Source organism: Rana temporaria, chromosome 1 (genome assembly GCF_905171775.1).
Source record: "Rana temporaria chromosome 1, aRanTem1.1, whole genome shotgun sequence".
In the NCBI taxonomy this organism is placed as follows: Eukaryota; Metazoa; Chordata; class Amphibia; order Anura; family Ranidae; genus Rana; species Rana temporaria.
In genome coordinates this window covers 203,543,370-203,570,159 of record NC_053489.1, presented here as the reverse complement: position 1 = coordinate 203,570,159, position 26,790 = coordinate 203,543,370, and the positions used below count along the sequence as shown (strand labels likewise).

At 41.4% G+C, this 26,790-nt stretch overlaps 1 protein-coding gene across 4 annotated transcripts in view; it reads right to left on the bottom strand.

Moving 5' to 3' along the window:
* Positions 1-337: 337 nt before the first annotated feature.
* Positions 338-26,790, bottom strand: part of CHFR (checkpoint with forkhead and ring finger domains) — a 57,974-nt gene continuing 31,521 nt past the window's right edge. For all 4 annotated transcript variants that reach the window (XM_040347779.1, XM_040347784.1, XM_040347786.1 and 1 more), the window contains 10 exons: positions 25,540-25,694; positions 21,220-21,382; positions 15,194-15,333; positions 13,713-13,832; positions 13,414-13,497; positions 9,887-9,957; positions 7,683-7,770; positions 4,474-4,581; positions 3,309-3,381; positions 338-743 (listed from right to left, as the gene is read on the bottom strand). In XM_040347779.1, the coding sequence (XP_040203713.1) occupies positions 701-743; positions 3,309-3,381; positions 4,474-4,581; positions 7,683-7,770; positions 9,887-9,957; positions 13,414-13,497; positions 13,713-13,832; positions 15,194-15,333; positions 21,220-21,382; positions 25,540-25,694 (1,045 nt within the window). In that variant the 3' untranslated portion in view covers positions 338-700. The remainder of the gene's footprint in view (positions 744-3,308; positions 3,382-4,473; positions 4,582-7,682; positions 7,771-9,886; positions 9,958-13,413; positions 13,498-13,712; positions 13,833-15,193; positions 15,334-21,219; positions 21,383-25,539; positions 25,695-26,790) is intronic.

Genomic DNA, 26,790 nt, shown 5'->3' with positions numbered 1-26,790 from the left:
GAAAAAAAAAAAAAAAACGTATAAGCAGATCACACCACACACAGCTATCCATAAAGTGGACCTTTGGAGTCTAGCAGACTCATTCCACAAGCAACAACAATTTTCAGCCATGCAGGTCACATACACAGGAACCTCAGTACAGGCAGGATGTTTCTTCTCACTCAAGTCCCTATCGTTAAAAAAAAAAAAAAAGAAAGAAGAGTGGACTGATTTAATCATTATCATGTAACTAGTATGTAAATAGTATATTACTTGAAAAGACCACACAAGCAGACAGTACTGAAACTGAATAATGTAGCCAAAAAAGTATTATAAATAAGTAAACAAACAAAAAGCATCATGTACAACAGTATATTGTTTACCAACAATAGCAATGCACAACAAAAAGCTGTTAAACCATTATGTATATGCATTTAACTGGAAGAAAGGCATCTTGCATTGCATAAAGATAGCAGTTTCACTGCCTCCAAACCATCATAACTCAGCATTTATTGAGGTGACTCCACTCATGTGCTACAAGCATTTATCAGGAAACAATAAAAGTGGAAGCAGCCTAGCAATGTAACACTCAGAGCTGCAAATTACACCATGAGGTCACAAACTGTTGGCCAGGTGAGGCTCCTATTGCTCTGAGAAGGGGCACACAAGGCCAAATAGACTTTATTCTCCCAGATATCAAATTTATCTCCAAGTCAGATCTTCAGTTCTTGAACCTTGTTTGTTCACAAATGTGGTTGAATTTCCTAAAACAAATAAAATACATAAGCTATTAAACCACATAAAATGTAATTTTTTTTTTTAACGAACCAAATATAAAAAAGTACAATATTACAAAACTTCTTTGCCTAAAGCTTAAAGCAGTGCTATGCTCATCTTCTCTCCAGCAATGGGAATTCCCAGTGCGTTTTAAGTGGCCGGGCCAAGATGAACTGTACAGTGAGGACAGGTAGATATGCAACTTAAATGCAGAAGAGCAATGTCATGTCTCTTTTAGATTAAAAATCCTGTGTCAGCAATTTTATCCCCATTAAAGATCCACTTGAAATTCTAAAGCCAACTGCATCTTTTACCTGTGAGCGCACATTGGGCTAGTAGTGTCAGATGCAGTTGGAAAACATAATTCAAAAGAACTTGCCTTCTTTGCATATGATAAAATCAATACAACTTTTTTTGACATTTCAGTTTTGGATAGATGCTGTAAACTTAAAGTGTTACTAAACCCACAACAGTAAAATCAGTCTGTATATGCAGTAAAGCAAGCTGATTGTATTAACTGTGGAACCCAAGGGGTTAATCCTCTGCCTTGTGTATTAAGGCTGTTTGATCTGTCTTCTCTGATCCTCCCCTTCTTCCACTGTCCCCAAGCTATCTGCTGATAGAATGGAGGCACTCTACACATGCAGTTTGTTGTGTATTGCTAGATAGTTTTTTTTGTTTTCTTAAGAGGTTGCATGTGATCAGCACAGGGCCAATCAGCACTGTCCAGACAGAGGGTCAGGGGTCCAGCAGCCTCATAGGTCAATCAGGGGATGAAAACCCCTCCTACAAGCTCTAACCATACACTGATTGAAGTCACAAGACTGCTATATTCTGCCGATGAGAAAAGGTATTTATCAGATTAGATTTACTAAAATGAGTGCATTTCCATGTTGTGTGTACTGTGGGAGACCCGATATAGGGAATGCAGGGTCCCGAGTTTAGTAACCACCTAAAAGATACATGTGTCATTTTGGCACTTAAAATAAAAGTGTAAGCAAACCACTAAAGTTATAGTTGAAATAATTGAAAATGAATGTGAACTGTCCAGAAAGAAAATGTAATTCTGTTCCGTCAGTTTTCCAATGAGGACATTCTTGTCAGACAGCACAGCCAGGTTCTGACCACACTTTTATTTTCTACAGTTAAAGCAATATAGCTTGGTCAATGAGGACTTCTGCCTGCAACTGGATAGTGAAGGAGCTGCAACACACCAGTGAGAGGGAAGAGCACAGGGTTGGTCTCATCAGACAGCTCTGTGTATAGTTCTGTTCCTTCCCCTTCCAGTCTAAATTCTGCTGTAAAGAGAATTACAGGAAGTTGATTTAAATCAAACTACATATATAGGTCTTCTGTGGGCAAAAAAAAAAAACAAAAAAAAAAAAACACTACAACCTTGCACAGATGTTTTTCTTACAACTTTGCATTTCTTAGGATTTTTACAGGCCTTTGAGAGTTATAGTAAATAAACACATTTGCTAATTTTCCCTTTTTGATTCTATTTAGGGAGTGCAGTCATCCTGGCACACTGACAGTGTGTCAGAAATGTAAATGGAGCCGCACATGTTCAACTCTGTACATTTTGCAGAGGATTGCAAACAGGCAGGTAAATGTATTTTATTGCAGAAGAGATGCTGCAAGTCCACAATAAAGAACCTCAAAGTAGCAAAAAGCAGGGTGCGGAGGTTAACACCAAGTCCAAAAACACCTTTATTGAACGCAGCACACTAACATGTCAGAAATCAGCAATCCACCAGTGTTACTACAATGAACCAGTGTTACTACACAGCAGGTCGAGACACCAGAGCTGATCAGCAGAAGATACACAGAGACGATGGGTGGCTGCCAAGCATGCAGCATAGGCTCCAAAGCTCCAGCAGGTAGTGTGGACTGGCTGTGTCTCCAGCTGCACTGTTAAAATGACAGCTGGTAGAATCCTACGGTTATGTCAGGAGGGGAGAAGCATAACACGTTTCAAGGGACATGGCCCTCTTTATCAAATATTTTTTGTCTGTGTAGCCCAGAGCCTTTGCTTCTTGTGTCCCTCACCAGCGCTTCAGACCACTTCATCTTGCCGAGTGCCCCCACAGCAAGCAGTTTGCTATGGGGGCACCTGAGCCAAGCCTCTGCCGTTTTCATTCAAACGCGGAGCCGTGCCTCACCCCCACCCCTCTCTTCTCATTGGCTCACTGACTGAGTGACAGAAGCAGGAGCCAATGGGGCCTGCTGTGTGTCTCAGTCAATCAGGAGGGAGAGTTGGACAGCAGAGTCTCTCATGCAACATCGCTAGATCAAGATGGGGCTCAGGTAAGTATTAGAGGGGCTGATGCACACAGGTGAAGATGAAACAAAACTTGTTGCCTTTACAACCAGTTTAAGCCTTTAGTTCCACTTTACTTGAACAAGCCGAGATAGAATATAAATTGGTTACTATACACGGTTGCTCTAGATTGCGTCTGCTCCCGTTTTAGAAAACGACTTTCTTTGCCCCTATAACCACACCTCAGTACTAACACAACATATAACCAGATTCAGCATAAGGAAATACTCACATGGCGTGGTGGGCTTTCACCTGAGTTCTGCAGTTTCGTCCCCAGTAGCAATTCGGTCGTGATGTCACTGTCACTGTAAAGAGCACACAAACATAAATAGTAGTCATAGGGGGAAAAAAACAGTTACTCAAATGTGAAACAGCCAATGCTAGTGCTCATTCAAAGCTATACAATTTCCCATTACTACATTAATTCAAATGCATTTAAATCTCTTCCAGGGATTGGAGCAGTTCATACTTGGTGGCTTAGTTGTTAGCATTGCTGCCTTTTTTTTAGCACTAAAGGCACTACCTTGCATGAAGTTTGCATGAAGTATACCCCACTTCAACCTAAAGTGGAACTTTAGTCAGAAAATTAAGTCCTGCTAGGTCACTTCAGTTTGGCCTCTTTTGCAAGTATAACTATGTAACACACAATGCCTATACTGTTTAAAGCAGTAGTAAACTGCATACTAGCACATTATGACAGACTTATTTGAACATGAAGTCCTTCATTCCGTGTTCGCAGGCTTCCGTCCGAGCTGGCGATGTCACTCCAGCACATGCATGCAGGAGTTGATGTTCACGACATGGCCCTGTAGGAACGGCATGGGCATTTCATTCCTTCAGAGCGCATGCGACGGTGATGTTACCAGCTGCGTCTAAAGTAACTATCCCCTAAACAGTGCACATTTAGGAGACATTTCCTGTACCCTGTACCTACAGGTGAACATACATGGGAGTTTACTCCCGCTGTTTCACCCTGCTCTGCACATGCTCAGTTGCGTTCCATTTTTAGATTAGATTGGTGCTTGTAACTGCCCGCACAAATAGAGCCAACTGTCTTCAAGTCCACCGTTTTAATTGCCTGGCCATTAAACTGCTTCTCTGGCTTAATAGTTTCCGAGCCACTGACCTGGAGCAAGTATTTAGATAATTGAATACTTGTTTTGGGCGAGTGACTCAAAGCTGCTGAAGCTAGACAACTAGCATGTCAGCAATAGCAGTCTCCATGTTTCTCTCAGGAAAGGCAATTGTAAAGGAATCCTAGGAATTCTGAACCAAGAAACCTGCATGTATTGAGCTATAAGGAGGCTTTAATCACCGATCTTGAAGGCTGTATTTTCAGAACTAGAGAATTTCTATACATCAGTTGCATTACAGAATATCAAACTAGGAACAGCTACCTGGAAGCTCAGCAGGTGGTATGTTTTGCCTGTACTGGTAGGTTAGATCTCTAAAGTTACGCAGCCCACAGAAGTAGCAGAGAACAGTCGATCCATTAATCCGGTAATCTGTGTGCACAAGCATTCGAAAAGAAAAGCAAACACATTATGTAAAATGGTCAGTTTACTATAAATGAAGCTGTAAATATAAAGACCTAAATTATGCAAGATGCTGATCACCACATTGATTCTGACCATAATTGGTCAACAGAATTAAACCTTTTGCATTACTTTATAAAACTCTCAGAATACAAAGTGAGAAAACTTTTGAATTCTGTAAAATGTTTTGTTCAAAAATTAAATTCAGAACTCTGGGATCGGCCAAAAGAAAAAAGAAAAACAACAATAAGCACACCCCAAACAGGTATTATCCACTCCTCTCACTCCACTATAATGAAGTTTCACTTTCCATTGTACTTTGTAAATTGCAGTGAATGTGGAAGGGTACGCTAGGCCTGTACGTGTTAAATGTGAACAAGCCCACATCAACAAAAATCACCCCCTTCTGCAGCCAGCCAGCCACACAACTCACACAACAGGATAGGTAGGTTACAGCACTATAAATTCAAAGCATGTTTGTGCTCTCCCCCTCCAGCCACAACAGGAGATAAACATATTGCCCTAGCTTGCTTTATGTAATCGTTACCAAACTTTAGACACGTGCCCATAATTATATATTTTACCCACTGTACTCTGCTGTAATTCAGTATTAGAAAGATTCCTCCTCCTGCTGTAGCTTTGAGATCTTTCTAACAGCAATCAGTGCTTGTATGGTGTATATGAGCACATCCCTATCTGCAACACAGAAAGAAAGCCAGGCAATGCTGCTTTACATCAACATGTGGCACTGGTAAATATTGGCATGAGAGAAAAAAAAAAAAAAAAGGAAGGGCAGCGCTAATTTACTAATCAAGAACGAAAAAAAAAAAAAATGTTGAAACCCTCTAACCTATGGAAATCTCAAACTTCAATATCACCACAATACCGGTCTCTGTGATATGTAATGTCACATATATTACACATCAAGCTGAAAATAAGGAAAAAAACAACAACACTTTACAGGGATGGTGAAAACCCCTCCTACAGATATTTGGCAGTGGATGGAGTTAGTGCGGCAGTGGAAGGTGTCCAGTGCTCATCAGTGCAGCAGGGATCATTAGAAGAGCCGGTCGGATGACACAGAACGGGGATCTCTCGCTGTGACAGATATTGTAGGTGAAACGCTGGTTGCTGTAAAGTCCCGCCTCCTGAACCAGAATTGGACCAGTGTGCTTTCTATCACAGGAGGCGGGACTTTACAATGACCAGCGTTTCACCTACAAGATCTGTCGCAGTGGGAGATCCCCGCTCTGTGTCATCTGACTAACCATCCCTGGTAGATCAGCAACAAGGACATGGAAAAAAGTTTTTGCCTGGAGTTCCCCTTTACCATTAGCTATTAGGTGGGTTATTGTAGTGACCCTTGCAATGTACAGTGTCACAAAAAATAGACAAAATTAGGATAAAAATTATTATTGCTAAAAAATACATCTCAGAAGATGGCTGTTTAGATTAGAACGGAATGACCGTTTGGGGAATGGGCCAAAAATAATAGGTCTCTAATGATTCTGTACAAAATTTGCAGACGTATGTTCCCCTCAAATCTGAGTTCAAAGACAGAACAAAGAGCTACTTGCAAGCTATTCCCCGAGTACTGGCTGCTTTTGGGGGGGTGGGCTGCCTGGGACATGACTGAGATAGCTGTTGCCGATCACTGGGAACAGGAGATCTGACACATCCCCTGTCAGAACGGGAATCCACCTTGTTTACAATGGCAGATCCCCGTTCTGCCTCGGTGTACAGCGATCGCGGGTGGCCGCCAGACCCTATGGTGTGCTCCGGCGGAGCAATCTTACATGCACGGACCGACGTACATGTATGTCGGTTCACGCAGGAGAGACAACCAGTATAAGTGCGACAGCTGGTCAGAAAGTGGTTAAATCCTTTTAAGTAATGTTATTATATTTTCCACCAATCCAAAAGAACAACTTCTGCATGTATACATTTTACATTTGTGATACACCCTGCCTGAAGAAGTAGCCATGTGTCTGCAAAGAAACATGTTGCTGGATCTATTTTTGTCCACAATAAAGGTTATACTTGATGATGGCACCTACCTGACAATGCTTGACCTCAGACAATCTCTTAAAAAAATGATACTAAACACACACACTGTTTAATTTAAAATCCATCTTCTATTTCTGTATGTGGATGATGGATGGCACTGTAATTATTTTAATAAAAAAATAAAAATAAATCCAAGCACCATTTTTCCTAATCCATACACAGCCATCACATGACACACATCTTTCCCAGCCTGTCTGCAGGGAAACATAAGCAGGAGGAGCTTAGTTGCCACCACAGAGGCAAAATCCCTAGCTGAATTGGGGACATGAACAGAGGGTGGAGATGGAGGACAGCAGGATCAACCAGTTTTTTTGCAGAATACTAGAAACTAATCTGAATTATGAACAGCATGTAATACAGCATTTATTCATAGTTTATGAGACTCAGAGACTTTAACTCCATTAAACCCACCAGCACCAGACCTCTTCAAAAGAACACATGGGTTCTAGACCTCAACAAGCATCCAGTCTGACAAAATAGCAAACCAAAACGTTCTGCATGGAGCCAGATATATTCTCCATAAGTGCAATCTTAGGCTTAAGTCACTCAAACCAATTCTAGCAACATCTAGTAGAAGCAGGAAAAACAACGCTCTACTCTACAGTCAACCAGTGATCAGTAATTTATTAGTGCAGCAAGGATGAAGAGAAAGAGAAAAAGAAAAAGAAAGAAGGAAAAAAAAAAAAAAAGAGAAGAAGAAAAAAAAAAAGAATTTCTGTTCTGGCAGTTTTTTTTTAACAAAACTAGTTTTTAAAGTTCATACAGACATAATAAATGGTGTTAAAAAGTCTATTTGACGCTAAAAAGATCAAAACAAATCATAAAATTGACAAACCCATGTTTACACCTAAATGGAAAGAGGACACTTCCATCTGCATGATTTGCATAGTATGTAGCAGCTGTGAAGCTGCCGAAAATGGATATTAAAGCGGTAGCCCCATCTTGTGGTCATGTGCTGCAGTTACACAGTAAAAATAAATTCTATTAATATTTAGAAGACTTACCAGGAAGCATAAATACTCCTCTCTGAATTGCAGCAAGACTTTCATGTACCAAGTCTTTCCACGTTAAACCCCTGGATGCCAGGTAATTCTGAACACATGAAGAACACATGAGGTTAAAACACAAAATAATGTTTTGAATACTTATACTTTGCTTACACAGATAACGGAGGCCATTGCAAACAGAAAAAGCTTTTAAAAACTACAGGTGAAAATTTTTTTTTTGATGCCTAAATTTATACACCTGTACAGCTATATTATGGTGTTCAGTGAGCTTTTTATGTTAACTTTTAATATACAGGCTGTTTCATGGCCTTTCAATGGGTTTAGTTGAGTGCCATCTACTTTACATGACCTGAGCATAACACTCAGTTCAGTCAAATATAAAAAAATCCAGGATGTTATAAGCCGTCTGTGTTTCTGTTTGGGCGATTCACCCTCTCTATTTATCTGTCGTCTTTACCGTCATCACCAAGAGTGAAAGTAAAAAAAATCTCAAAATTTGGGGTTGTCCCCAGAACTGTAAGAGAAAATCTTTCAGTGGGGAAACTAGTTGTGACCCTGGTGAAAACCAGGGATTCTATATTTTTGGAGGGATTTCCACTCACTTCCTGTTTTGGCTATGGGACAGGAAGTGAAGGGAAAACTCTCCCCAAGGATGGAAAAAAAAAAAAGAAAGTCTCCTACACTCTATCCAAAAATAAATAATTTGCCTTCAGTTCTACTTTAAAGCTTCTTAAGCTATACTGCTTGCAAAGTATAATTTGAATAGATGTCACACTGCCATGCTTCTTCTGAAATATGTCCAACCACCTATCAGCTCCAAATATTAGAGTAGCAGTAGAGTGCAACAGTGGCGTAGCGGTGGGGTATCAGCTGGGTGCAGTCACATTTAGAGGGGCACAGACAGACCATTCTAGCACTTTGGCAGCGATTTTTACATCTGCCCCTGAATGTGCGTTATGGACACACTGTCTGTATGCTGGCCCAACAGTTGCTCCACCTCCCCTGTCTTCCTAAGCCAAAGGAGAACCGCACTGTAACCTGCCCCCTTCCTCAGCCCAACACATTTGACTCCAAGAGGAGGCGGCACCTGGAAACTGATGTGGAAGGAAGAGGATAAAAACCTGCAGTGCTGGGAGTCTGGGACCGACCTAATAATGCCACTGAAAAATGTAGAGCTAGATGCATGTAGTCAGCAGCAGGGCTTGTTAGGAGCACGAGACATGTAGCCATTGTCTCCCTCTGATGTTTAGGACAAAAAAATAAAAATAAAAAAAAGAGTGGCTGGGTGGCAGCTGAAGACAGAAGGAGTGGCTGTGGGGGAGAGAAAGAGCTGTGTATCTAATGTTCTGAACGTGAATAGGGAGATGCCATCTCCTGACACAGGAATGTCATGCCTAGCTTACATTGCTTGTCATTCTGTAGCTGTGCTGCTCCTATATTCTCTTAGCTGTGCCTGGCAATGGGAATTGCATTTTCTTGACTTTGTGCTGTAAAAAATGCATAGTGAGAGGCAATGCGAGTCTCAGAATTCCCTGTGAGAGTGATGTCACAGTGAGTCTCCTGGGTGAAGGGTCTGTGTAGGGAGTCTGGGAAGAAGACCTGCAGTGAACCCTGCTGAGTTATGGTTGTCAGTGTTGATATGTGAATTAAGGTGGCTACTCATGCTTCCTGGGCTGAGGGGGGAGGGAGCTCTACTTGTAGGGTTCATTAGCCAGCAGTAAAGCACAGCATTCCAATGATCAGCTGCAATACAGCATAAAAACTCAATCTGGGCACTAAACTGACTTGTGGATGTCCAAGAAACGTATACTTTATCTTCACTATGATGTTCAGTGCTTGCACTATTACTGCCTAAGCCTCCGTTTGGCTGCCCACAGCCTTTTATGATTAGTTGACTCAGAGAAGATATCTCTTTGGACTACTATAGTCAAAGATCTCAGATTCAACTAAAAATAAAAGGCTGTTACCAAAATATGGTTCAACATGTTACAAAAGGGGAACGTATCCTTTAATGTAGTTTTAAATTAGGAATCAACTGCATTTTGAGTAAAATAAAACACTAAAGGAGGCGAAGAAAAGTCAACAGGAGTTTCTCATTTGCATGGAAAATGTAAGAAGAAATCAAATCAGAGATAGGCATATAAAAAAGGAAGAAAAAAAGGAAGAGGGAAAGAAAAAAAATGAAAAACTTGTAAACTTACTTTTAGAATGTCAGACTCATAATTATTGTTGTTTAAAACAGAGTCTAAACATTTTTCTCCAAGATTTAACTCTGTGGAAAAAGAGCAAAACAATTAATGTACTTAATAAAGTATGCAAATTGTACAGCGAGCCGGTCACTAACAAGCATCTAAAAATCACAGAAGAATTCCAGGTACAGATATTTTTTAAAAAGGGAAAATTGGTCCAGCATAGATTATAAACTATGCATACACCATACCTGTGGGATCCCTCTAGAAGCTAGAAATCACTGTAGTCGTAACCCTTACTCCAGCGATCTCTGCTAGCTTCCTGGTCTTGTTCAAGTAGCTGTCCTGTTGCACTGTCAAGTCAGGAGGTCACTTTCTAGGCATGGGCAACCATTCAGAGAACGTTTCGCATTTTCTCAAGGAATGCTAAGCATTCTCTGATTGGACAAGGTGGAGAGCATATCATCCATCCAATCAGAGATCTCCTTACCTGACACGGAAAACCCTGCTAAATAGTGATATCTACAGCTCATGCTACATTACAATGATTAGCAAGTTGTAGATATAACAAAAAAGGAATGTGGCAAACCTAGCATAATTTGACAGCTTAGATAAATTAATTCTCTACTTTGAACCGCTTGCTTTCGATGGGATGATAAACACTTGTGCCATTATGATGGGATGATCTGAACCACCTTTTAATTCTATAGGCCCCATACTTCTCATCTCTCCCGCTGTCACTAAAAGGGATACCATGGGGAATCCACTGCCGGGATAGCAGATGCCAAATTGCCCACAGTAAAAAAAAAAAAAAAAAAAAATTACACGTGGGTTTATGGCAGCTAGCTGCTGCCATAACCCCAGTATTGAATGCCAAAGTAATGAGGTATATATACTGTGGGTGATCGGCAAGTGGATATACAGTTAGGTGGGACTTTTACAAATGTTCAAGTTGGTAATGCGTATGTGAATAGCAAAAAAGGTGCAAATTAGAAAAGAATGTCTAGCGGTAAAAGGGTTGAAAAATCTGTAGGAGCTGTTGAATGCAACAACAAATCCATAAATTACCCTGAAAAAAGCAAAAAAATAAATTGTAGTAGTTTTCTTTATAGCAATAGTAGTAAAGGCAAGGCATATTTACTGAGTGGAGTGGAGAAAGTTTGAATGGGTTTCAATACTCATTTTAATCAAGCAATCATGCGAGAAAGCAAATTCCTGTTTGCCAATTTCATTTGCACATGATTTGATAATTAAAAGTGAATATTCACAGAAATCAGTCTTAAATTTAAATGTGTAACTACTCACTACTTTTCATCCCTAAGAACTTGAATGTCACATCAACAGCTAAATAAACAATATAAAGAAATACATGTGTACTACTTTACTCAACCCAAGACATTTTAATTTCTACCAGCAAGTGATATACTGAACACATCTAACGAACAACAGATTGCAAAAGATAGGACAAACCCCCAATAATTCTTCAAATATATTAATAGTAAAAAAGGGTCAGGTCTGAGAACGTAAATGTGGAATTTGGCTGCAGTAGATGAGTGTGTTGTCTGTATCTAAGCTTTCCAATATTCATGTATGGTTGCCATACACCATTTTTACTTTATGTTTTGTGTATGTACATATGTGTACATTGTGTATTACAGTTTGTAATAAAATGTGATATTTTTATAATTCTTACTACCTCTTTGACTTTAATCTACTAGTCCCACCCCTTAAAGGATTTCTCCATTTCCGGTCTGAGCATGTAGGCCCTTTACAAAATAATCTAGAGTGGGTGACTGGGAACAAAGAGAAGGCAAATTTATTAAATACTTTCTTCAGCTCTTTAAAAAGGGATCAAAGTCTTTACCAAGTAACTATAGACCTGTTAGTTTAACTTCTATAGTCGGGAAGATACTGGAGAGGTTATCAAAAGACCACAGATGAGTTCTTGTTGGTACATAATAATTTCTGGTACAATTTTCTATTGAAATGTATGAAAAGCAAAAATAGCCAAGATGAGCCCACACATACACATTGAAAACATGTTTTGTAGAATGAACTGTCAAGCAATAACCTCCCGGGGAGTTCAGCTATGAGGAAAGATTAGAGGAACTGAATCTATTCCCTCTTGAGAAGAGGAGATTAAGGGGGAATATGATCAACATGCAGGGTCGTGTGAAGGAATTTGGGGGCCCCAAGCAAAATGTCTGCTTTGTAAATTTTTGCAAAAAGCATTAATACATATTACCTGATTCAAAAAATGGGTGATGACTGGCTCCCCCCTTACCCCCCCCCCCCATGTTCTTTTTACCCCCCTCCCTACCATGTACCGCGCGGCAGGAGACTCAGTTTGCTGTTCCCGGCCGCAAACTGAATGGAAGTGAGCACTTAGTGTGTGCACTTCCTGTCAGTCTGCCCGGGAACAGGAAACTGAATCTCCTGTACTGCGCATTACCCAGCCAGACTGCAGGAGGTGGGATTCAGGAAGAGGCGCTCGGCCACGCTACAGGCTGCAGCATTTATAGGAAGCGTTGGCGCGGCAAGGGCCTGCCCTGCTGGGGCCCCAAGCAATTGCTTGTTTTGCCTGTCCTGTCGCGACAGGCCTGTCAACATGTACAAATACACAAGTGGTACAAGCAAGGAACGTGGTGCCAAGTTATTCACTTTAAGGTCATCACAGAGGACAAGGGGTCACTCTTTGTGTCTAGAGGAAAAAAAGATTTAATCTCCAAATACGGAAAGGTTTCTTTACAGTAAGAACTGCGAAAATGTGGAATAGACTCCCTCCAGAGGAGTTTATGCTTTAAAAAAGGCCTGGATTCTTTACTAAATGTACATAATATAACTGGGTACTAACATTTATAAGTAAAGTTGATCCGGGGAAACTCTGATTGCCTCTCGGGGGACCAGGAAGGATTTTTTTCCCCCTGCTGTAGCAAATTGGAGCATGCTTTGCTGGGATTTTTTGCCTTCCTCTGGAACTGTGGATGAGAGATTGTATATATGGGAGTGCATTAAATATTTTTTTTTTGGGGTTGAACTGGATGGACTTGTGTCTTTTTTCAACCCGACTAGCTATGTAACATCTCTGCTAGTCAGAAAATCACAAGCATCCCAGCCACATTTTACAGTTTCTAGGGTCAGAAGTGGTTATGCAGATTCATTCATTCCACTGAGCAGGGTGGGGCAGAAAAATAACATAGGAAACTACACTACTGAACCAAAGAGCACAATTACCATACCAGAAAAATAAATGTGTCCCCTGCCTAGCCTTGCAGCGTGGCAAAGGTAAATAAACCACATGGCTGGCAAACAATTACAAATCCTATAGCAGGTAAAGCAATAACAACTGTATATTTAACCATTTGTGTGGAGTTCCCATTTAAATTTTAATTACTAACAATACACATTAATCGTGAATAAAAAATATTATATATATATATATATATATATATATATACATACATACATACATATACATACATATACATACACACACACATATACATATACACACACACACACAGCCGAAAGCTGCTTACCACAAAATGGAGCCAGACAACCAAAACAGCCAAGTCGGGTGCATCCCCAGTACATGTGACAGAAAGACTGCAAACATACAGTGCCTGTGAAAGCAAAACAGTGAGATGGAAAGTAGAAAGTTGGTGGAAATCAGGCTACAAGTAAAAGGGCATAGAGAATAATACAAATAGATTAGTGTGTTTTGGTGACAGGGCCAACCAAGGTATATTATGGAAACAATGGCACCCAACATGGAGCCGCTGAAATAGACACCTTTCCAAATTAAAACACGCCAATTTATTTAGAAGTTAGATCTTACATTGCTGAGGTGGCACATGAGGGGTCTGTTCCCGCTCACTCCTCCGATCAGGCATTGGCTGAAAACAGCATGTACAGATCACATGACTTCCTTGGGAAGAGCATACATATTCCTGTGTCACTAAAGAAAAAAACATAGGTGATAGTCAATAATTCCAGAACAGCTTTTACAAACTAAAAACACTTTTTTTTCTACACAAAAGAGCAGGGAAGGGTTTAAACCTATAAAATATATATATATATATATATATATATATATATATATATATATATATATATATATATATATATATATATATATATATATATATATATATATATAAAGTTCAAGATTTGCTGCACTTAAAATTGTTTTTTTTTTTCAAATCTTCTCGTAAAGGTTACATACCAGAGTATTCAGACATGGATAGTCAGAACATAACAGATATGTTCTGACTATCCATGTCTGAATACTCTGGTATGTAACCTTTACGAGAAGATTTGAAAAATAAAACGATTTTAAGTGCAGCAAATCTTGAACTTTTTCTCTTATATATATGGTCGGTGGGAAGACCTGTTTGCTGGCACTCGTTATATACCGTGTGCAGTTCTCCATTGACTTGTGAATATATATATATATATATATATATATATATATATATATATATATATATATATATATTTTTTTTTTTTTTTTAGAGTGGGAAGAGTTAGAATTTATCATGTTTTTTATTGCCCAGTAACACGCCTTTCTTATACTGGAATCACAGTCCAAAGCTATGAGAAATTTTTATTAACTACCTCCCACCTGCCTATAGACACATGCGGCACGCACGATGCTTTGTTGTTTTGGGACAAAGTCACCCCAGTCTCACTGTGCTTGCACGCCCGCAGCCCAGTGATCATGCCATGTCACTGGGACACGGCCCAACCCTAATCCCTGTAAAGAGCCAATGACATGACCCTTTACCCATGTGATCAGAGCGTGTCCAAGCTGGCAGAGTGACCGGACTTCTTTCCCGGAGCTCTGCTGGAGCATACTCTTGCATTTATCCTTACCTGGGTTGCTGTGACCTCCCGCGCTGCAATGACTGCGGCTGCCTTACAAATTCTCAGGTCATGGGAAAAGGCGTAAGAAACTTTGTTTATCCCAGGGAATATCTACTTCATCCAGCCCGGTCCTCGACCTAGCCCCGGTCGCTGCCCCGTGTATGTATTGCCCTGGCAGCTGCTACATCACTACGGTATCCAGTAGCGATGTAGAATCAAAACTGATCAAACTGGAAAAATGCATTTGACTTTTTATTGCCACTGTGAAAAGTGAAATAATTTCAAGATAATACAACAAATAAAAAAAAATAAGGTCTTGGGTTATCCTCCCACCCCACAAAAATAGAATGCATCCCAAATCTCAAGTTGCCAAATTGACAAGTTCATAGCTGCAATGTAAACATTTCTCTGACTCTAAAACAGCTGTGAGAGGTCAACTGGTAAAACACTAACCTGCAGGAAACGTAGCAGAGGTAGATGGAGCATCACCTGTAGACTGTGATGCATCAGTCTCAAGAGGTGGAGGATAAGGTGGGGGCTGCACATTGTGTCTACCATATCCTGGACATTGGCGGCAGACAGTGTAGGGTTGGCTGTAGGGTGAAAGCAAAGGCAAATTACTTGAAAGGCACCAAAAAGGAGAAGATAAACATGTATGGAAGCTGTGCTCCAAAATTCCAAGGAAAGGGTTGTGCGGTAATATTCAATACATGGTATTCCCTTATATTATGGAGGATCAATTAAAGAAATTAATGCTCAGCTTAAATTGTTGTGGATAATACTGATTTTTAAACAAACCATTTGCAGATATTACTGAAAGTGTACAGTATTAGATAAGCTGTAAAGGGTAATAATTTGACACATGGCTTAATATAGTCATGAACAGAACAATAGACCTATTCTAGTTTGGATGTCAACAGTGAGGTGAGCAGTGTTGTAAGTAACGGCGTTTAAATAAACGCCGTTACGTAACGATTGCCCTTCAAGGGGTAACTAGTAATCTACCTGATTACTATTACCCCATCGGCAACGCCGTTGCCATTACATTGGCGGCGTTACCGAGTTACTATGAGCGTGCGCGGGGGGCCGTCCGGGCAGACTCTCACTCAGGGCGGGATGGAGCTGGCCTGTGATTGGGTCACAGGCCAGGTCTTGGTCATGTGTCGACGTTGTGACACACTGACGCGATGCGTGACGCTGGCGCATGCACGCGCCTGAAGCCTTCCCCGCAGCAGCAGTGTATAGTGTGATGGGTCGGGACGGGAGGGGAGGGAGTGAGTCTGGCTCACCTCCCCACCGTCACCTCAGCCGCCAACATGGCGACATCTCCCAGTCCCCCGGCCGTCGCGGAGGCTCCACTCCACTCCACCACCAACGGTCCGGACTCCGGGGACACTCACCGTGCCAGCAGCAGTGCACCGACCGACCGTGGGCCGTGGCCCTGCGCAGGTGAGGAGGCGAGCGGCATCGGATTGGGAGTGGGGGGGCTGGTGGGGGGGGACAGATGATGGGACACTCCACCGGACCGCTCCACATGCCCAGGCAGGCCCAGTATCATCACACTCCAGTGCCCAGCAATACTGTACAATATAGATTCAGTGTGCAGTGTGAGTGACACTTCTGCAGTGCACACTGAATCTATATTGTACAGTATTGCTGCCTGGGCAGGTGGAGTGTGATGATGATGATGATGATGATATTAATAATTGTACACAGTATTGCATTTGCTGTGCCTGTCATATACTGTACTATACTATACTGTATAACTGCACTACAAAATTCCTTTACAAATAATGCATATTTTAAAATGTTATTACTAATAAGTTATTACTAATAACATTTTAAAATATGCATTATTTGTAAAGGAATTTTGTAGTGCTGTTATACAGTATAGTGTACAGTATATGGCAGGCCCAGCAAATGCAATACTGTGTACAATTATTAATATCATCATCATCATCACACTCCACCTGCCCAGGCAGCAATACTGTACAATATAGATTCAGTGTGCACTGCAGCAGTCACTCACACTGCACACTGAATCTATATTGTACAGTATTGCTGCCGCCTGGGCAGGTGGAGTGTGATGATGATATTAATAATTGTACACAGTACGAAATGTTCTAAACTACTGTATATAATGTTTTTATTCTTCAATAAGTTAATATAAACATCTTTGATATTAAAGATGTTATAGAACGTACTTGTATTGTAGAAAATCAAAAATAACATTCTCAGTTACTTTTCCGAGTAACTAGTTACTTTGCCTAAAAAGAGTCGCTAATTCACTTACTTTTTCGGTCAAGTAACTTGTAATTGTAACTAGTTACTTTTTAAAATGAAGATGAACAACACTGGAGGTGAGTGGATTCACATAGATTTTGAGTGTGTAGATGGGATCAACATTTTATCCATGTCAAGCTCAACTGACAGCCTAAGAATTCCACTCTTCCACTGCTGTCTAAGCACAGTAGAAATCGTGCTCCTGGGGGGTGTGTCCAGATGGCAGAGAGAGCAGACGTGCGAGACTTCAGCTCTGTCTTCCGAGTGGCATCCTGCAGGCATCCTATATCCGATTTGCACCAGACCAACTTCTAAATACTTCCCACAGTAGTAGGAACGTTCCAGGCTGGCATCCATGGTGAAATACGGCCACCCGCGCCAGTATCCGCAGTGGAAAAGCTGGCCAGATTCAGATGGCAAGATGGCTCCAGGACACAGGCAGAGCAGCATGGCATGCTGCTGCAGCCATCCATCTCCACTCCTCACAAGAAATCACAGGCTCTAGTGAGTGAATCTGCCCCTGCTCCCCACGGTGCACAGCCAGACCCCCTGCAGTCTCAGGACTCCACCATAGACAGTGAGGATGGCTCAGGCCCCGATTCCCCTCCTGCCGAGCCCACTCTGCATGCTATACAGGACTGCAAGGCCTCGCACACTGCACAGATTGCATCAGTCCGTATGGACTTCTCTCCTGAAGCATGATGTGCAAAATTTAAGGGACAGAGTTGGGGAGGCTGAAGAACGTATCAGCTCCCTTGAGGATATTGTCCACACCTTAGCTGTTACAGTGAGGGACCCAACGGGGGAAACGACTTCCACCCAGGAGAGGCTGAACCTGGCTGGGGCGACAAAGGGTAAGGTATACCTCACAATTCCAGTCCCGATCAGGTGAGAAAAAAAAAAAAGAATGCTGTGAGCTGGGTCTGTCTTTGATTTATAGTTAACCAGTCCTATCAGGTTGTGGAAGCAGAGTCACAACTCATGTGTATGCTAATGTACATAAAAGCAAAAGAAAGGGGTCATCGTCAGCATTCCAACTTTATAAAGAATGCAATAGAAAATGTAAGGATGCAATTAGGGCGGCTAAGATAGAACATGAAATGCAGATAGCAGAGGAGTGTAAAAATAATAATAACAAAAAAAAAAAATCTTTAAGTATAGAAAGCAAGGTCAGAACACATTCGCCCCATAAAGGGTTATGAAGGGAATCTGGTTACAAAAGACGGAGAGATGGTGAAGATTTTGAATATATTATTAGCCTCAACAGGGAAACGGGGGGATACAGTAACCAAGACAGTAATGTTAACCTTCATAAGACGTAACAGAGGAAAGAATTAGAAATATACATGAAAAACTTAACGTTAAGTCACCGGGACCAGATGGCTAGCAGAAACCAAAAAAGAAAATATTTGGAAAAGATTCCTGAATTGTCCTTTAATGGTAAAATGGAATACACTACATTCCACAGCAAAGGTGAAACAGGATACACAGCCGACGTATCGCAATGATACTCAGTGCTTACTCATAGCTGCGTATCAGTGCGAAACGTCAGCTGTGTATCCCGTTTTCACCTTTGCGGTGGATTGTAGTGTATTCCATTTTACCATTAAAGGACAATTCAGGAATCTTTTCCAGGAGTGCGGCTGTCCAAATAGTTTATTTTTTGTTTTCTGCTATATGCACTTCCAGCACCCGTGGTCTCTAGGAGGCGATTAATTAACCAAGCATTTCCATCTGGAGCGGTAATTCCCTTTCGACCAGATGGCTTGCACCTGAGGGTCCTTCAGGAACTCAGTCAAGCGATAGCCAGACCATTGTCCCTAATTTTTATTGACAGTTTCCAATCGGCTGGTACCATTCCAGTCAGTAGAAAAGCCAATGTAGCACCAATATTTAAAAAAGGGCCGAGATATAGCTCTTGGAACCACAGGCCAGTTAGCCCAACATCAATAGTCTACAAGCTCTCAGGAGGGAATAAGGGACTATATGCAAGATTTCAGTAATGAAAACTGTATCATTAGCAGTAATCAACATGGATTCATGAAGAATCGTTCTTGCCAGACCAATCTATTAACCTTCTATGAAGAAGTGAGCCGTCATCTAGATAAAGGAAAGCCTGTAGATGTGCTGTATCTTGATTTTGCAAAGGCATTTGATACAGTTCTCCATAAATGTTTAATATACAAACTAAGGTCTATCGTCATGGACCATAGGGCAAGTACATGGATTGAAAACTGGCTACAAGGGCATGGCCAAAAATGATAAGTGATAAATGGGGAGTACTCAAAATCGTCTGGTGTGGAAAGTGGGGTCCCCCAGGGTTCTGTCTTGGGACCTATCCTATTTAATTTATTCATAAACGATCCATAGGATGGTATAAACGGCTCAATCTCAGTATTCTGGGACAATGCAATGCTAAAGCAGGGCAATAACTTCTACGCAGGATGTGGAAACCTTGCAAGAAGACCTAAACAAATAAATGGGGTAGACAACTACATGGAAAATGAGGTTTAGTGTTGAAAATGCAAAGTACTGCATTTGAATGCAAAAAATATGAATGCAATTTACTCGCTAGGGGGAGAACCTCTGGGGAAATCTAGGATGGAAAAGGACCTGGGAGTCCTAGTAGATGACAGACTCAGCAATGGTATGCAATGCCAAGCAAAGCCAACAGAATATTGGCATGCATTAAAAATGGGTTCAACTCCAGAGATAAAAATATAATTCTCCCACTCTACAAGACTCTGGTCTGGCCTCACCTGGAGTATGCCATCCAGTTCTAGGCGCCAGTCCTCAGGAGGGATGTGCTGGAACTGGAGAGAGTTCAGAGAAGGGCAACAAAGCTAATAAAAGGGACTGGAGGATCTCATCTATGGGGAAAGACTACAAAAGCAATTGAACCTATTCTCTCTGGAGAAGAGATGCTTGAGAGGGGATATGATTTCAATGTAAAAATACCGTACTGGTGACCCTAGCATAGGGAAAAAACTTTTCCACAAATGAAAAAAAAAAAAGACATGCAGTCATTTTTTTAAATTAGAAGAGAAGCAGTTTAACCTTAACCACTTGACCACTGGGCACTTAAACCCCCTTAATAACCAGACCAATTTTCAGCTTTCGGTGCTCTCACATTTTGATTGACAATTACTCAGTAATACAACACTGTACCCATATGAAATTTTTGTCCTTTTTTTCCCACACAAATAGAGCTTTCTTTTGGTGGTATTTAATCACCGTTGTTTTTTTAAGTTAGGCCAATGTTTTTGCATAATGTGAAAGATTAGTAAATGGATACCCAACATGTCACCCTTCAAAATTGCTCGTGGAATGGCGCCAAACTTCGCTACTTAAAAATCCCCATAGACGAGGCTTTAAATATTTTTACTGGTTACATGTTTTGAGTTACAGAGGAGGGTCTGGGGCCAAAATTATTGCTCTTGCTCCAACGTTCACAGCGATACCTCACATGTGTGGTTTTAAACACGTTTTTCATATGTGGGCGGGACTTACATATGCGTTCGCTTCTGTATGCGAGCACACGAAAGAGGTGCTTTTAAAAAAAAAAAAATGTTATTGTTAATTTTAGTTTGACAAGTGATTTGACGGAGCGATCATGTTGTAAACGGCCACCATCAGCGGCCATTTACCATCATCCATGATGCGCCGGGTCCTCTAAACCCAGCGGTCACGGACACTCCCGCGTGCGCATGCCCCAGGGTGCGAGATTCTGGGAGGACGTCCTCCCAGAGTTAAGAAACCTCCCTGTAGCCGTCTTTCGGCTATGGGTCGGTTATAAAGTGGTTAAACGACATAGAGGGTTCTTTACTGTAAGAGCGGTAAGTCTCTTCCACAAACAGTGATTTTAGCTGGGAGCACCGATAATTAAAAATAAAAAAAAACAACGATTAAATGGGCACCTAAACAACCACAACATACAGGGGTATACAATGTACTATTACCATATAAGCACACACACACACACACACACACATGTTGAACTGGATGGACTTGTGTCTTTTTCCAACCTCGCTAACTATGTAACAGAGGGGAGAGATAGAGCTAGAGATCGAGATATCTCCATCTATTTTTAATTTCTTTTTTCTATTGGGCTGTTTTTTTATTTTCATCACAATTTTGCACTTTTAACATTATATGCAGCATAATGTCTAATTTTAGGGATATTTTCTGTTACAAACCTGATGTCTGAGGATTCACTATCGACATCTGATAGTTCAAGTAGGTCTTCTGAACTTCCCTCTTCATCAGAGAATGATCGTCGTACTTTAGGCTGTAGCATATCTTGAGTGATCTTATTGCGAGCATCCATGCTGCGTCTGTCTTCCTCACTGCGGCACTTTTCTGTATTTTGCAGCAAAAATACAAAACAAAAAATGATTACAGTGCCAAGAAAATTTCAAGATATAATGAATGAATGAATGAATGAATACATTTATATTGATAGTCAATGGCACTGTCTTGAGCTCTTCTATTTCTTTGTGCAGCTCCATTCAGTGCTATGGAACAAATATAACGGCACAGTTATATTCATGCATTTGAATGCAAACTTGCATACATTTACATCTTTGCATGTGTGTTGTAGCACGTATGGTAATGTATGTGCATATGTGCGATTGGGCCCCTATTAGTTTTCCCTTTTACCACAAAGAATGGGTCCTATATGCCATGGCAACCATTTTTAAAAATTGTGGGACACAGCGTTTCATTGGGGTACACAGTCAAATAATCGTCGACTAATAACTATAGCTGCCATCTCTGAATGGTTGAACACTAGGCAAAGGAAAGGGCACATCCCCTGCAACTATTTCCCTCAGTGTAAAAGTAGTTAGTAGTAATGGAAGAAAACCTGCCCGTCACCCCTAATGAACGTCTGGTTTAAATGATTTTACATTGAGTACAATGAATTGTATTTGTTGGGGTACACAGCCAGTCAATTTTCTGTTAATGGTACATTTAAAAGCAGTCTCTCAAAAAATAAGAAAGCGGAAAAACTAAAGGCAGCCTTAAGGACCACAGTTCTCAACACTGCTTGGAGCACCTTGCATCAGATGGTATTTGCCAGTGCCTTAAGAGTCACATGGTAAAACCGGAACTTGAATATGAGGGGGAAGGTCAAGTAGTTGCCTTGCATACCTAAGAAATAGATGCCTGGTTACAAAAAGCCTAGGATCGTAAAGTGGCATCCCTTCAGGGAAAAGTCTGTCAATCTGAAAATTCTTAAACTAGCAGAGCTAGGGCTGTCTCGGTGTGTGGGCGGGCAGCTCAGCCGCAAATGAGAGTGGGTGGTTAGCTTTGTGGGCGAGCGGGCGGCTGGCCAATCAACAAGCCGGAGGCTGGGGGAGCAGAGAGATGACATCTCTCATCGCCCCGCGCCCGCATCCCTGCAGTAACTTCCGCCCTCACTGTGCAGGCAGCAGAGAGATTACATCATCTCTCTGCTGCCTGACTCTGACAAGCAAAACACCACCTTAGCAAGTGACAATCCGCAACGTGTGGCAAGTGACAATCCGCAACGTGTGGCAAGTGACAAGCTGCATCTGGTGGCAAGTGACAAGCTGCATCTGGTGGCAAGTGACAAGCTGCATCTGGTGGCAAGTGACAAGCTGCATCTGGTGGCAAGTGACAAGCTGCATCTGGTGGCAAGTGACACACTCAGGGCTCCCACTGATTCTGCATTATGGCGAGTTGAACCATTTAATTTTAAATTACAGTAATATAATATAAATAATGCGCTTCAATCATCCTGACACCATAACAACCATGGTGCCGTGATGATTTAAGCGCTAACACCAGTCATTTCCCTGATAAATTGCCCTCCAAAAAAATATTTTCTGGTAGTGCCCCTCCCGAGAAAAGACTCTGGATCCACCCCTGATCCTACTTCGTAAAGAAAATGTTTCCCCATGTCTCTCCTGAAGGGGAGACAGGAATTTTAAAGTGCCCAGAAACAGTAGACCAATATGGTTAAAAATAAATAAATAAATAAATAATAATCACAGAATATAATTTTTTTACAAAATTATGAAAAACAAAAGAAAAGACTCTGCAAATAGTCAGACAGCTACAGGGGGTGCAGGGTTTCACAGAATATAGCCCGATCTGGGACAATCGGTCGTATGTGGAGCTGGTCAAGTTGCAACAGGGGCCCAGATGGCTTGCCCATGGTGTACCTCTGCTGTCCCACATATTTGCAAATGGTAGGCTGCTGACCTTCCCTGAATTGCGAGCCAAGTTTGACATCCCTGCTACCATGCATTACTACTACCTTCAGCATGCGGTTGAATGGGTTCAGTCACCCACCCCCATGTTTCATGTGTTGCTCACCAACACTGAAATTAAGGGATTCATCTCCCAATGCTACCAAATGCTGCTGGTGAAACACCTGCGAGCATTTCCTTGTGGGAGAGGGACCTTGGCCAACTTACGGGTGATCAGTGGGAGGAAGCCATGCAATCCGTAACCTTATGCACCCTAAATGTAGAGAAGAAAGCGTCCCAACTGTATATCTTGTTGAGAGTCAATTACACCCCAACAAAACTCCATAAGATGGGTAGGTTTCCGGACCCTTTGTGCAGCCGCTGTCGACGGCACAGCAGAGACCTCACATTCATCTCCTGTGGAGGTGTCCAAAGCTTCACAGATATTGGAATGAGGTGGTGGGTACACTTAACGGAGTGTTTCAAACAACAATCCCCGTAGACCCTCTGTGCTGTTTGCTGGGGGTCCTGGAGGATGCGATTCCTGAGGAATAAACCAGGATCGCAGTCTCTAGAGCATTATTTCAGGCCAGAAAGCTTTTATTGATGGGAGGAAATCAACCTTAAACACCTACCACCGCCTCATGGATAGCCCACATGGGGAATACTCTTATTATGGAAAAGTATATATACCAGCACAGGGGAAGCCCGGGCAGGTTTGAACGAATTTGGTCTCAATGGCTGGATACTCCCGGTTTGAGCCCCAGGAAGCCATTGTTGTCCGAAATTCTACAATGTCCATAAAACTAACCTATTCAGGTGTGCTGAGCTTTGAAGTGCAATGTTGTAGTGCTACACCTGGGCATTTATCTGGTGTTTGTCTGCGGAGTGAAATCTCTGCAAGTTTTTGTACAATGGAAACTGTTGTGATATATCTTATGTTCGATAAAAACCTTTTTTTGTATCAAAAAAAGACTCTACAAATGAGGGGTTCTTCAGGATCCGCCTTGCAGTAATAATAGAGTTTACAACAAAAATCAAATATATTATGTAGGTATATGCTAGATATCCAGTATCACACTTGATCAAAAAAATCTAAATATATGATAGATAGGTAGAAATAGAGAGACAAAATCGCCACCATAGTGCAAACTTTGGTAGGACCTCGATGTCAATGATTAAAGGGTCCAGTTAGGGGGTGGCTTGTACAGCCATGCCCCAAAAAACACCAAGTTTAGGTACACAGATGGTCTAAATCATGGGACAGAGACCACCAACACCCACAGCATGAGCACATGCCATTTGGAGGACACAAAATGGCGGCACCGAGACATCCTACTCCTCAGTACTTCAAAAGGTAAATTGAGCTTTTATACAGTATTATGCAGGTATGTAGATGGGTTGAGCCTTCTGCTTTACCTAGTTTCTAACCCACCTGGAGGCAGCAGCTATACCCATCAGTAGAACGTGTCCCCCAACAGACGCAAGCAGAAATAAAGTTTTGATTGTTTTCAAGCACTTAATATGGGTTTACAAAACATGAAAAAACAAACATAAAAAAAAAAACACAACACAAAAAAGGGGCTTAAAGGGGTTGTAAAGCTTTGTGTTTTTTCACTTTAATGCATCCAATGCATTAAGTCGTAAAAACAACCTTGCACTCCCCGGCCCCCCGTTTTACTTACCTAAACCCTGAATCTCCGTGGGCGCGATCCTGCATTGCTTTAACCAAGCTCTTGTGGGCACTTCATTGGATGATTGATAGCAGCGCAGCCATTGGCTTCCGCTGCTGTCAATCAAATCAATGATGCGGCGCACCAGGGGGCGGGGCCGAGTGATACACTCAGCGGCTATGGCCGCCGACTGTATCATACGGGAGTGCGCCTGCAAGCTAACTCCATTGGGAGAGCGCTTCCCAGAGGGTGGTTAGCTGTTGCAGGGAGGAGCGGAGACAGCCGCCGAGGGACCCCAGAAGACGAGGATCAGGGCCACTCTGGGCAAAACGAATGTTTGGTATGTTTTTATATATTTTTTTTTTAAATAACAAACATTTAAACCTTTACAATCCTTTTAAGACCGTAAACTGCTCCAAGTAGCTGGAAACTACCTATACACAAGAATGTGATTACAACTTGAAATGCACAAACATGAATAGGCTCTTACCTGCTCCAACAATACACATGTGTTAACAGGAACTCATTCTATGCATTTGTATGTCTTCTATTTCAGCTAGAAATTCCATCCCCTATCTTAATGAAATACAAGCACTGGTTTGGTAAACCACGTGTTCTTAAAACTTACCTGGATGCTGGAGTAGGTAGGCCTCCACTAGATTGTTAAGTATGTGGTTTTTACAGATACGTTCCACAGGACATCGGCAGGTAGGGCAGAGGGAAGAGCGCTCCATCCAGCCAGAATAGCAAGCAGCACAGAATGTGTGCATACAAGGCTGCAAACTAACAGAACAGAAACAACGATTCAGACACAATTAGGTTCCATATATAAGGCTCCATTTTTTCCCCTTATAGCGTGACAAACAGGCATTTTTGTGTGTTAAATTAAAAGAAATGTACTTTACCTCTTTTGTAATGATAAATGCAGCTCAGAAGCTAGAATTCTCATATGCCCTGCTAGACTGTTATATAGAATGTGGGAAGGACTGAGAAGGACACTTGCATCATTCCCCTAATAGTCTGCAGATAAAGCAATGTGCTGTCAACCTGAAGGCTGTGGACAGAGCTAGGCATAGCTCTTCACTGAATAGACTATTGTGGTTCTAACACCTAAGCAACCACAATAGCAGTAAGAGCGATGATGCTGCAGTGATTTTACTGCAGAAGGAAAAGTGCTAATCACACTATCAAAGAAAGTGCTACTACGGACAGGATCAAAAAGTATTTAGAAAATGTTCCAGGACATTTAGAAAAACAGGGCTCAATTCAGATATTTTAGCATTGAGTCTTCCTTAAAATCCATACCAGACCCAAAAGGGTCTGCTTGTGGGGGTAACCCCCCTTCTTTTTTTGCACACAAATAAGCTTAAGCCGACAATGTGCAGTCTGACTCAAATCATGGGACTGGCCCTGAAAGATGTAAGTGGAGTTTTTTGAGGGTACCATGTTGGCCCCCCTCTACAGCTGACATCCTTGGACTAGTTGTAGTGCCTTTTCCCACCATTTCATCCAGTCCTCTTTAGTGTTTCCATCACTGCTTCCATCTTTCCTGTTACCTAGTAGGGTTTCCCTTTAAAAAAGATGCGTCTCCTGGTTTTATGTCCTGCTCAAGTCACTATTTGGCAATGGCAATGTTATCATTGTTTTTCAAATTCTTTATTTACGTAAAGGGTGGTAGAGAATACATGATTACATCACATTCCAACTATTACAAATACATAATTTTTTTATAATTTTTTTATACTTCATTGCATTTTACCTAGGCATTCATAATTCATATAAATGGAATTAAGCTTTTGATGTTCTATCTAACATTTTTGGCTGCAGCAGCATTCACATGTTATTGATTTCAATATTATTTGTGGTATTGTTTCACTAT